Source organism: Bos javanicus, chromosome 28, assembly GCF_032452875.1.
Source record: "Bos javanicus breed banteng chromosome 28, ARS-OSU_banteng_1.0, whole genome shotgun sequence".
Classification (NCBI taxonomy): Eukaryota; Metazoa; Chordata; class Mammalia; order Artiodactyla; family Bovidae; genus Bos; species Bos javanicus.
Window position 1 is genome coordinate 1,320,750 of NC_083895.1, and position 10,806 is coordinate 1,331,555.

Sequence of the window (10,806 nt, forward strand, 5' to 3'; positions counted from 1 at the left end):
AAAAGGAGTACGTCAAGGCTGTATACTGTCACCCTGCTTATTTAACTTATATGCAGAGTACATCATGAGAAACGCTGGACTGGAAGAAGCACAAGCTGGAATCAAGATTGCCGGGAGAAATCTCAATAACCTCAGATATGCAGATGACAACACCCTTATGGCAGAAAGTGAAGAGGAACTCAAAAGCCTCTTGATGAAAGTGAAAGTGGAGAGTGAAAAAGTTGGCTTAAAGCTCAACATTCAGAAAATGAAGATCATGGCATCCGGTCCCATAGCTTCATGGGAAATAGATGGGGAAACAGTGGAAACAGTGTCAAGCTTTATTTTTGGGGCCTCCAAAATCACTGCATATGGTGACTACAGCCATGAAATGAAAAGACACTTACTCCTTGGAAGGAAAGTTATGACCAACCTAGATAGCATATTCAAAAGCAGAGACATTATGTTGCCAACAAAGGTCGGTCTAGTCAAGGCTATGGTTTTTCCTGTGGTCATGTATGGATGTGAGAGTTGGACTGTGAAGAAGGCTGAGTGCCGAAGAATTGATGCTTTTGAACTGTGGTGTTGGAAAGGACTCTTGAGAGTCCCTTGGACCACAAGGAGATCCAACCAGTCCATTCTGAAGGAGATCAGCCCTGGGATTTCTTTGGAAGAAATGATGCTAAAGCTAAAACTCCAGTACTTGGCCACCTCATGCTAAGTGTTGACTTATTGGAAAAGACTCTGATGCTGGGAGGGATTGGGGGCAGGAGGAGAAGGTGACGACAGAGGATGAGATGGCTGGATGGCATCACTGACTCAATGGACGTGAGTCTGAATGAACTCCAGGAGTTGGTGATGGACAGGGAGGCCTGGCATGCTGCGATTCATCTGGTCACAAAGAGTTGGATATGACTGAGCTACTGAACTGAACTGAACTGAACTGGTGTCTTTCTCTGGAACTTTTGGCCCTTGTGTGGTGCTTGGTTTGAGTGTAGGTATGGAGGCATTTGATGAGCTCCTATTGATTAATGTTCCCTGGAGTCAGGAGTTCTCTGGTGGTCTCAGGATTTGGACTTAAGCCCCCTTCCTCTGGTTTTCAGTCTTATTCTTACAATAGCCTCAAGACTTCTCCATCTCTGTAACAAGTGGTTCCAAAAGTCTCTCCACTGTTAGGGTCAGGATTTCCAAACTTTTGGGGTCCCAACTTAAAATGATGGGTGAAGTTGCTGAAGTCATGCTCCTTCTCCTTCCCAGCACTCGACACCTTGCCATTCAGGGGGACACACTCTGTGGGTCGGTGGGAGTTTCTCCTCCTCCTCCTCTCTCTTGTCCATTCCCAGTAGCTGGTGGGGTATCCACTGATGGGACTGGAGAAGCAGTGGCAGGAAAGAGGGCAGCAGCTGCAGCAGCCACCTCTGGCCGAGTTGCAGTGCCTCCCGCTTTGCCCGCCAGCCCCCAGACTAGACTTTTAAATGTAGCTGAGATTAACCTCAACAGTAAAGATGCCAAATGGTTAAAAGTAAAGGAAGAATATTGAGTGGGTAAGTACTAATGAAAAGAAAGATAGTGTTTGTATTAATGTCAGAAGAAAAAATTAACAGAAAAAATTATGTCAATGACATTTCTTTGCACTAGGAAACTATAAAAATTCTATGGAAATAGAAGTTTGTATATTCTGTGGAAATAGAGGTTTATAAATATAATGAGATCTCATGGACAGCTACAGCTCACTTGAACCAGAGTCTCTGTTAAATTCAATTTAAGCACACAGTTATTACTTTTTAAAATAGTATATGTTGTATTATAAATTAATTTTCTTCAAATCCTCATTACTTTGACCGCCTCGTCTGATGACAATTCAGTTAAGTGTCTACTGCAATAAGCACATATTTTAAACAAATTGAAATTTAAAATTATACAATACAGCAACTAGTAACGTTCGGAGGGTCCTTTAGATTTCAAGCAACACACAAGATGTTTTTCATTCTCTTTTCAAACCGTTTATTCTATAATAAACCAAACTTCAAAACTTGGTTCTGGGGCTTCCCTGACAGTTCAGTAGACTTTGCCTTCCAGTGCAGAAAGTGTGGGTTCAATCCCTGGATTAGGGAGTTAAGATCCCACATGACCAATACCCAAACATAAAACAGAAGCAATATTGTAACAAATTCAATAAAGACTTAAAAAATGGTCCATATCAATAAATAAATAAATAAAAATTTATTTCTGATTATCTGGGCCTTTGGCTTCCTCAAATTTTGTTTCAACATAAAGAACATGATTTACAGTCTCAGTATTGAACAAAATTGGGCTTTCAGTTAGTACTCAAACTCCTCAGAGTATAAGCAATTATTAGCTGCGGCATATTAGCTGGCAAGACTTGGCCAGATCTTCTTTGGGGAACTGTCTCAACCTTAAAAAAGATGACAGGGAGGTTGGGGGTTATTATCTCCCAGTTCAGTTTAGTTCAGTCTCTCAGTCATGTCCGACTCTTTGTGACCCCATGAATCACAGCATGCCAGGCCTCCCTGTCCATCACCAACTCCCAGAGTTCACTCAACTCATGTAATCTCCCAGGTCACCTAATTTAAACACCTTTGGAAATCAAACAGAAGGCTTATATGTACATTCCATTCCAAGAACCACAGAGGAGATACAACATTTGTGTAGGAAAAAAAAAAAAACAACTATTCAATATAAATGCTAGAGATGATTTCACTTTATTTTATTTTCAAAAATCAGAAGAGCATTTCCTATTTCTATAAGGACAGCAGGAAAGTCCTAGAACCAGGATTCATGTGAGCTGATTATATGTTAAAATTCATTAATCTTAGCAATGCAGTTAAGATTCTGACTGCATTCAGAACATTGCCACCATTTACTCAGAGATAAAAGAATTTATCTAGTGATATAATCATCTGGTAAAATTTCAATCAAGCTATAGTAAATAATAATATCTTTCAAATACAAAAAAATAAATTTTGCATATATCATTTAAATTAAATTTTATCTATAAAAATCCTGATTCCATATGTTCATTCCCCTTGTCATATGCCTCAGAAGATGCCAAAGTTAAGCAGACTTCTTTTGGTATGAGTTTGAGAAATTCATGAGAAAATGATAGCATTTGTGTCACATAGGGGCTATATAAGAGAAAAGTAAAAAAAAAAAAAAAAAAAAAAAAGACGTTATGCTTCAGACAGAAGAGAAAAAAAAAATAAAGAAAAAAAGGGTTACAGTTAAAATAAGTTAAGGGAATGTACTAGTATAGAGATTCATCACTCTTCTGCCTACTTTGCTACTCTGCACAATATGTATATACTGACTAATTGAAATAGCAGAAGGCTATAGTATAGAAAAACTTAATATCAGCAGAGGATCTGGAATGTAAAGGTAGAGCAAATTCAATAAGGAAGAATTAGAACAGGATGAACAGAGAGCAAATAGAATTAGTTTAGCCAATAATTGGTACAGGTGTTAAGAGAAAACTTTGAAGCTGTCAGGAAAAATTTAACTTATTCATGACTTTTTGTCATGTGAGACAACTTGGTTATGAAAGAAATAAGAACAACAACAAAAAAATGTCCCTAGAATCATAATTTGTACCTGACAACCAAATTAGCAACATCCGGATAGTGAAAAAAAATTAAAATGAACCTAAAAACAGTCTTTAATATTTATCAGTATTTATGCAAATTGTTAACTGTTTGGCTTCCATTATTTGCAAGAGAGATAAAAAATGATCATTTATCAGGATTAATGGTTCAATAAATGTGAAATATTTAAAACTGCTTCCAGGAAATATTAGGTATTATTATCGTTACTTATCTTTTATGTCTGTGAAGGACCTGCAATAACAATCAATTTGATATGAGTTGTAATAGCTTCATTTTTAGCTGTTAATCTTTCAGCACACTTTTGTTTATTTTTTTATCATGGTGTATGGGATACTCAATCTATACATAATGATATGAAGAGAAACAAAGTGAAAGAGAAAATAATCAGTGCCCATTTCATAGTATGTACCTGCTAATTCTACCTGCACTACCATGAAATATTTATATTTACACTAGAAATGCTCATATTAAAAAGGAAAAATTTGTTGTCATATATAATGAATTTGTGTTAGCAGCAATGTTAGCCCTTGTAGTTTATGATAGGAAATGTTCTCTTTAAATCACTTAGATATGAAAATGAAGATCTTGTATATATAAAATGAGTAACTCAAATATTAACAAAGGAAACTGGAAATAACATGGGAGTTTTGGAAATGTAAGTTATAATTTAAATAACATGAGTATGAAGTCCCTGATATTAAGTTGGAGGCTGTCAAGGAGAAACATTTAAGAGGGAAAAAAGGGAACCAGTTAAGTTTTCTAATTATTTTCCCATTTTGTTACTTTGATACTTTGGACTAAAAATATGCTTATAAATTATAGAAGCATAATGGAAAATTAATTGGAAATGAAAGCATCTACAACCTAAACTAAAGCTATTTAAGGAAGTACTTTTACATATTTTTCTGATTATAGAAATACTAATAATATATGTGATACTTTGAAAAATATTTTGGGGGATATATTATTTGTGAAGAAATCATTGTAACCTAAAAGGTAACAAAGCAGAAAGATTATAATTAGTCTAATTGCAAAATATTCTATTATAGAAATTATTGAAACCTGATCTGTATCAAGGGAGTGTTTGATTCATTTCCTTATTACTGTTATTAGTCTTTTAGGCAACCTTTGTTTCTTAATTTTACATATAATTACTATTACTTTTAATAATTTAAATTAAAAAGAAATGCCACAGCCACTTTTGGTTCACCTGATACAGTATTTTCTTTATTATTCTCCACAATGTTTGTAAATATATCAGTCTATTTCCCAGAATCAAGACTTTTTCTTGTTCAGTCTTAAGTGTGTCCAACTTTTTGTTGCTACATGGACTACATGTAGCATGCCAGGCTTCCCTGTCCTTCATTGTCTCCTGGAGTTTGCTCAGATTCATGTCCATTGAGTCGATGATGCCATCCAACCATCTCATCCTCTGTCATTACCATTTCCCTCTGCCCTCAATCTTCCCCAGCATCAGGGTCTTTTTCAGAGAGTCAGGTCTTCACATCAGTTGGCCAAAATATTGGAACTTCAGCTTCAGCATCAGTCATTCCAATGAATGTTCAGGATTGATTTCCTTTAGGATTGATTGACTTGTTTGTCATCCTTGCTGTTTGGACTCTCAAGAGTCTTCTCCAACATCACAGTTTGAAAGCCTCCATTCTTCCTCACTCAGCCTTCTCTATGCTCCAACTCTCACATCCATACATGACTACTGGAAAAACTGAAGCTTTGACTATGTGGACCTATGTTGGCAAAGTGATATCTCTTATGCTGTCTAGGTTTGCTATAGCTTTTATTCAGTGAGTCAAATGAGTCACTTGCCCTGTGTGCCAGCAACACATTGATAAATATAATAATAATTTAGTGCAATATTTTTAAAAAAATAATGTTCCACAAGAAAATTACAAATATTTTAAATAAAGACAGGGTTCTATCTTGAAATTGCACAACTTACCTTACTCCCTTCACTTTAAGTCTGGTTGTGTGAATCTCCTAAGCAAACAAGCTGCTTCAGGAAAACAAATGTATCTTTCCTAAGCTCACTTTTCATCCCATACATAAGATGACTGTGCATGTTTGTTTATACTTGAGCAAATGTACTTATTAATACTATTCTCTTTCACTCTAGAAAATAATTGGATCTGGTGTATTATATGGCAAGCTAATCATATGGGGTTTAGAATTAACTATTTAAAAGTATAGTGTTGGAAGCTGATTTACCAAATGAATGTATTTCTCCAACACTCACTCTGATTGACACCATGCTTAGTCAATATTTCTCATGCTAACCTGTTATATATATATATATATATATATATATATATATATATATATATATATATATATTTTAAGGCAAACTCACTGAGTCTTCACTGCATTAGACCATAAAATATACCAGTAACATCACTGAATTTATTCCCTTGGGACTTTCCCAGAACATGAAAATCAAACATGTGTGCTTCCTAGTATTCTTATTTTGTTACATAGCTATTTGGATGGGAAACTTGCTCATAATGATTTCTATCACATGCAGTCAACTAAATAATCAACCCATGTATTTCTTCCTTAATTACCTTGCTCTATCAGACCTGTGTTATACCTCAACAGTGACACCCAAGTTAGTCACTGACTTGCTGGCAGAAAGTAGCACAATTTCATACGTAGACTGCATGGCACAACTTTCTGCCACGCATTTCTTTGGGGGGATTGAAGTCTGTATCCTCACCATGACAGCCTCTGACTGCTTTGTGGCCATCTGCAGGCCCCTGCACTGCACCGTCATCATGAGCAGGCACAGACGCTGTGCCATGGTCAGTGCTTGTTGTGCTGGGGCATTTCTGCACTCCTTTCCCAAGGGTCTCCTCACCATTAACTTACCTTTCTGTGGCCCCGATGAAATAGATCACTATTTCTGTGACGTGTATCCTTTGCTGAAACTGGTCAACAAGGACACCTATGGAGTTGGGATCCTAGTGGTGGCCAATGCAGGCATGATGGGGTTGGTGATCTTTGTGGTAGTGATGCTTTCCTACATTTTGATATTATATACCATCAAGCCTTACCCTACAGAAAGCTGGTACAAAGCTCTTTCCACCTGTAGTTCCCACATCACAGTTGTGGTTTTTTTTTAATTTTTAATTTATTTATTTATTTTTTACTTTACAATATTGTATTGGTTTTGCCATACATCAACATGCATCCACCATGGGCTTTGCACCTACTTTCTTTATTTACATTAGACCGGCCACAACGTTTCCAGAAGAAAAGGTGTTTGCTCTCTTCTACATCATCATTCCTCCCATGTTCAACCCTCTGATTTACACTCTCAGAAATGCAGAGATGAAGAATGCCTTAAGGAAGGTGTGGTGCTAGAAACTATTTTTGACTGCAAGGCAAATCAAATGAAATCACTTTGCTTTCTCATTACACATCTTATTCAAGTAATATTTGCTTACTTTAGTTTAATAAACAATGGACTTTGCTCTAGAAAAATTAAGCATAAACACTAGCATCAGTTGAAATCCTTTCTTCTATCAATCTATGTTTCTTATTAACATCTTCCCCTAGTAACAAGAGTCATCAATTCCTTGTTGAAGTTACATTTTGCTTTGATTTTTTTTTCTCTTTCCATAAGTCACTAAATGGAGGTTACCATTCTAATCTCCCCATACTTTAATTCCATGGAAAGAATCTCTAAATGTACATAAGCTACAGTCATGTTGATCATCCCAGAGAGAAAGTCCATAGAACCTTGCTGTACTCCTTGCATTCTCATAAAAAAAGGAGTATCAGAAATTTAAAGTCTTATTTTCTACTCAGCTGAGGACTTCCCATATTCATTGCAACTATTTGAAAAGCAAAAATTAGGTAGGAACTGAACACCAAAAATATGATTTATGTGAAAATCACTATATAAAAATTGGAACTTGTTTTTAAAGTGATTTTAATGAAATCATCTTAAAAATGACAAAATTAATAATTATATAACCTTTTACCATGACAATATCTTCATATATACTGAAAAATTAGTTTGGAAATAAAAAGGGGAACTATATGATTTATTGCTAAAATTGAGATAATTTGAGTGTAAAAAGAGGAGTTCTGCTAATAATTATGTTGAAATAAAATGGGATTGTATCAAACAAGTAGGATGTCTGCCCACTTTTCAATGTCTGAGAAGTATGGATACTCTAGACTTCTGAAAAAGTTATTGGCAGGAACATTGCAGAATCTGCATGTAATCTTAGATGAAGTCAATAGGATTGTAAAAATAAATGTAAATGCTGGTACTGAATCTATTCAATCTAGTGTATGCTTTTGTTTTTCCATTGCCATTGCATTGCCATGTCCTCCTCCAGGGGATCTTCCCCACCCAGGGATCCAACCCAGGCCTCCTGCAACTCCTTCATTGCAGGCACATTCTTTATTAGAGCCATCTGGCAAGCCCAAAGCAAAGGGTACACATTTTCAATTTCCGTATAATTTCTATACACTTTGATATCCCTAGATATATATACAAATAAGTATCTCTTTTCAAATAATTGAATTTTATTTTTTTTTACTTAATTCTTTAATAAATAAGATTCATTCGACATCATGAAAATAACTTGAAGGGGAGGAATAATGTATTATATTGCACATGTATAGCGGCTTCCGAGGTGGAGCTAGTGGTAAAGACCCCACCTGCCAATTCAGGAAAGGGAGGAAATGTGGGCTTGCTGCAGTCCATGGGGTTCCAAAGAGTCAGACATGACTGAGCAACTGAACTGAACTGTCATTATGTTCATTATTGTCATACATGTCATTATTGAGGATTAAATCTTTGATCTTCACCTTTATGTTGTCTTCCTCTGATACACCTAAGCACAGCAGCAGAATATACATTCCCATCACTGACTCTGATCTATATTTTGTCAAATATTTTTTTAGGATTATTCTACACTTGAATTTAAATAGTAAGTGAAAGTCTTTTACTTTGAGAAAAATCATCTATTTTGAGGAACTAAGGGATTTATATTTTCTTTTTTGTAGCAAAGTCACTTGTGGTTTATTTATTCTTTGATCATATATACTTAATGTCAAACCCAGTTAAAATAGCAGGAGTTCATGTGTGTGTATATACATACACATATAAAAAACATATATTTTCCCCAGTACTTACAATGTCACGTTGGAAGCAGATCACACAATGACTTGCTTTTCAGAGGGACATGCCATGTAGACTATAAGACTGGACTTTACACTATGTTCTACTTAGATCTATATATTCTTTTCACTTAAGTAAAATAATAGTGGTGTACAGATACACACAAAAAAATCTGTAGATATTTGATTTAAAAAAAAATCTAGAGTTGTAGGACATGAGGCTAGGTATATAGTTCTGAAAGGAGTTTGCAGTATGTGATTGTTCCTAATTTCCTATAACTGTCTTTTTGTTGTTGTTTAGTCACTGAGTCATGTCCAGCTGTTTTGCATCCCCATGGGCTATAGCCAACCAGACTCCTCTCTCCACAGGATTTCCCAAAAAAAAAAAAACTGGAGTGGGTAGCAATTTCCTTCTCCAGGGGATCTTCCTAGCCCAAGGATGGAACCTGTGTCTCATGCATTAGCAGGCCAATTCTTTAACTGTCTTTGGCCTTTTAACATATTATTACCTTTTACACCTTGAGGCCGAGTATTTTGAGGGCTATGTCTCCCCCAGGTTTAGCCTTCAATACTAGCAGTATCACTCTTTCTCCAGACTTTTCAATGTGTTTTTACTCTGTAAAATGTTTTCTTTTTTCTTTTTTTTCTTTTAACAGAGGGGATTATTAGTGAAAAGTGAAATCAAGGAAAACACTTTGAGAGGAAAATAAAAAAGGAAACACTGAAGGCAAGCTGTTGTTGAAGGCTTGGCTTTTACACATTCTGACTGTTTTTCCCATTAGCATGAGAGAATTAGCAACAGAAGGAGTGATGAGAAGACAGTTACTGGCATCAAAGACGAATGACCTTCAAGTCATTAACCTTCCTTCCCAGAATCTTTTATTGCACCAAACTCTTCTTATGGAATTTTTCATCTCCATGTTTTTAAGTGTGTAGATAAGCAGGTTGAACATGGGGACAATAATTGTGTAGAAGAGTGCGAACACCTTATCTTCTGGTAGTGTTGAGACAGGTCTAATGTAAACAAAGAAGACAGGTGGGGAAAAGAGGATCATGACTGTGATGTGGAAACTATAGGTGGAAAGTGCTTTATGGCAGCTTTCTGCAGAATATGTGTGCACATTATACAAAATCAAAATGTAGGAGGCCATCAAAACCACAAAGAGCACCAGTCCCATCAAGTCAGAATTGGCAATGACAAAAAAGCCAATTTTGTGTGTATCAGGGCAGGCTAGTTTCATCAAAGGATATGCATCACAGAAATAGTGATATATTTCACTGGGGCCACAGAAAGGTAAAACAATTGCAAGAAGAAAGAGACCAAGAGAATGAAGAAGTCCCCTGTACATGATGTTATGAGAATTGAGTGATGTCTTTGCCTGTTCATGATGATGGCTTAGTGGAGAGGTTTGCAGATGGCCACATAGTGGTCATACGCCATCCCTGTGAGGATGAAGACCTCAGTCCCCCCAAAGAAGTGTGTGGTGAAAAGCTGTGTCATGTAGTTTTTATAAGAAACAACCTTTTTCTCCATCAGTAAGTCAGTCGTGAGTTTGGGTGTCACAGTGGAGGTGTAGAAGAGATCTGAGGGTTAAGAAGATAGTTAAGGAAGAAGTACATGGGATGGGTGATTAGCTGACTGCATGTAATAGAAATCATGATCAAAGTCCCCAACCAAATAGCCAGGTAACAGAGTAAAAAAAATAAAAAGCAGAGAATCTGGAATTTCTTGTCCATACAAAGTCCCAAGAGAATAAATTTAGTAACATTACTTCAATCTTCCCTGATTTGATGATGTTCAAGAAAATTATCTGAAATGACAAAGGTAATGAAATGAATCAATGATGAGAAAATGGAAACCTAATATTTACTTAAAATGGTACCAATGCCTTTTAAGGACATGTTGAGACCCACTCAAATCACTTTCATTTAATGGAACTTTTTTGAATATCTGTACTAATATTCTTCTAAGAGCTAAGAATACAATGGCAAATTAGAGAAAGTTCCAATTTTTATATAATTTAAATTATTTTGTGAGGAAACAAGAAATTACATTTGT

At 35.9% G+C, this 10,806-nt stretch overlaps 1 protein-coding gene and 1 pseudogene across 1 annotated transcript; one reads left to right on the forward strand and one right to left on the reverse strand.

The window, feature by feature from the left end:
• Nucleotides 1–1,195: 1,195 nt before the first annotated feature.
• LOC133240240 (olfactory receptor 4P4-like) lies at nt 1,196–6,974 on the forward strand. The gene is made up of 3 exons (XM_061404755.1): nt 1,196–1,501; nt 5,984–6,729; nt 6,812–6,974. Exons 1-3 carry the CDS (start codon nt 1,196–1,198, stop codon nt 6,972–6,974), a joined length of 1,215 nt encoding a protein of 404 aa, XP_061260739.1.
• Nucleotides 6,975–9,595: 2,621 nt separating this feature from the next.
• On the reverse strand, nt 9,596–10,406 carry LOC133240241 (olfactory receptor 4P4-like; annotated as a pseudogene).
• Between the last annotated feature and the right edge of the window lie 400 nt (nt 10,407–10,806).

What these genes read in the sequence shown, in the direction of transcription:
- LOC133240240 (XM_061404755.1), top strand. Translation starts at nt 1,196, where the DNA reads ATGGGTGAAGTTGCTGAAGTCATGCTCCTTCTCCTTCCCAGCACTCGA. An exon ending in AAGATGCCAAATGGTTAAAA is followed by an intron (nt 1,502 to 5,983) that starts GTAAAGGAAGAA and finishes TCACTGCATTAG; the next exon opens with ACCATAAAATATACCAGTAA. An exon ending in ATCACAGTTGTGGTTTTTTT is followed by an intron (nt 6,730 to 6,811) that starts TTAATTTTTAAT and finishes ATCCACCATGGG; the next exon opens with CTTTGCACCTACTTTCTTTA.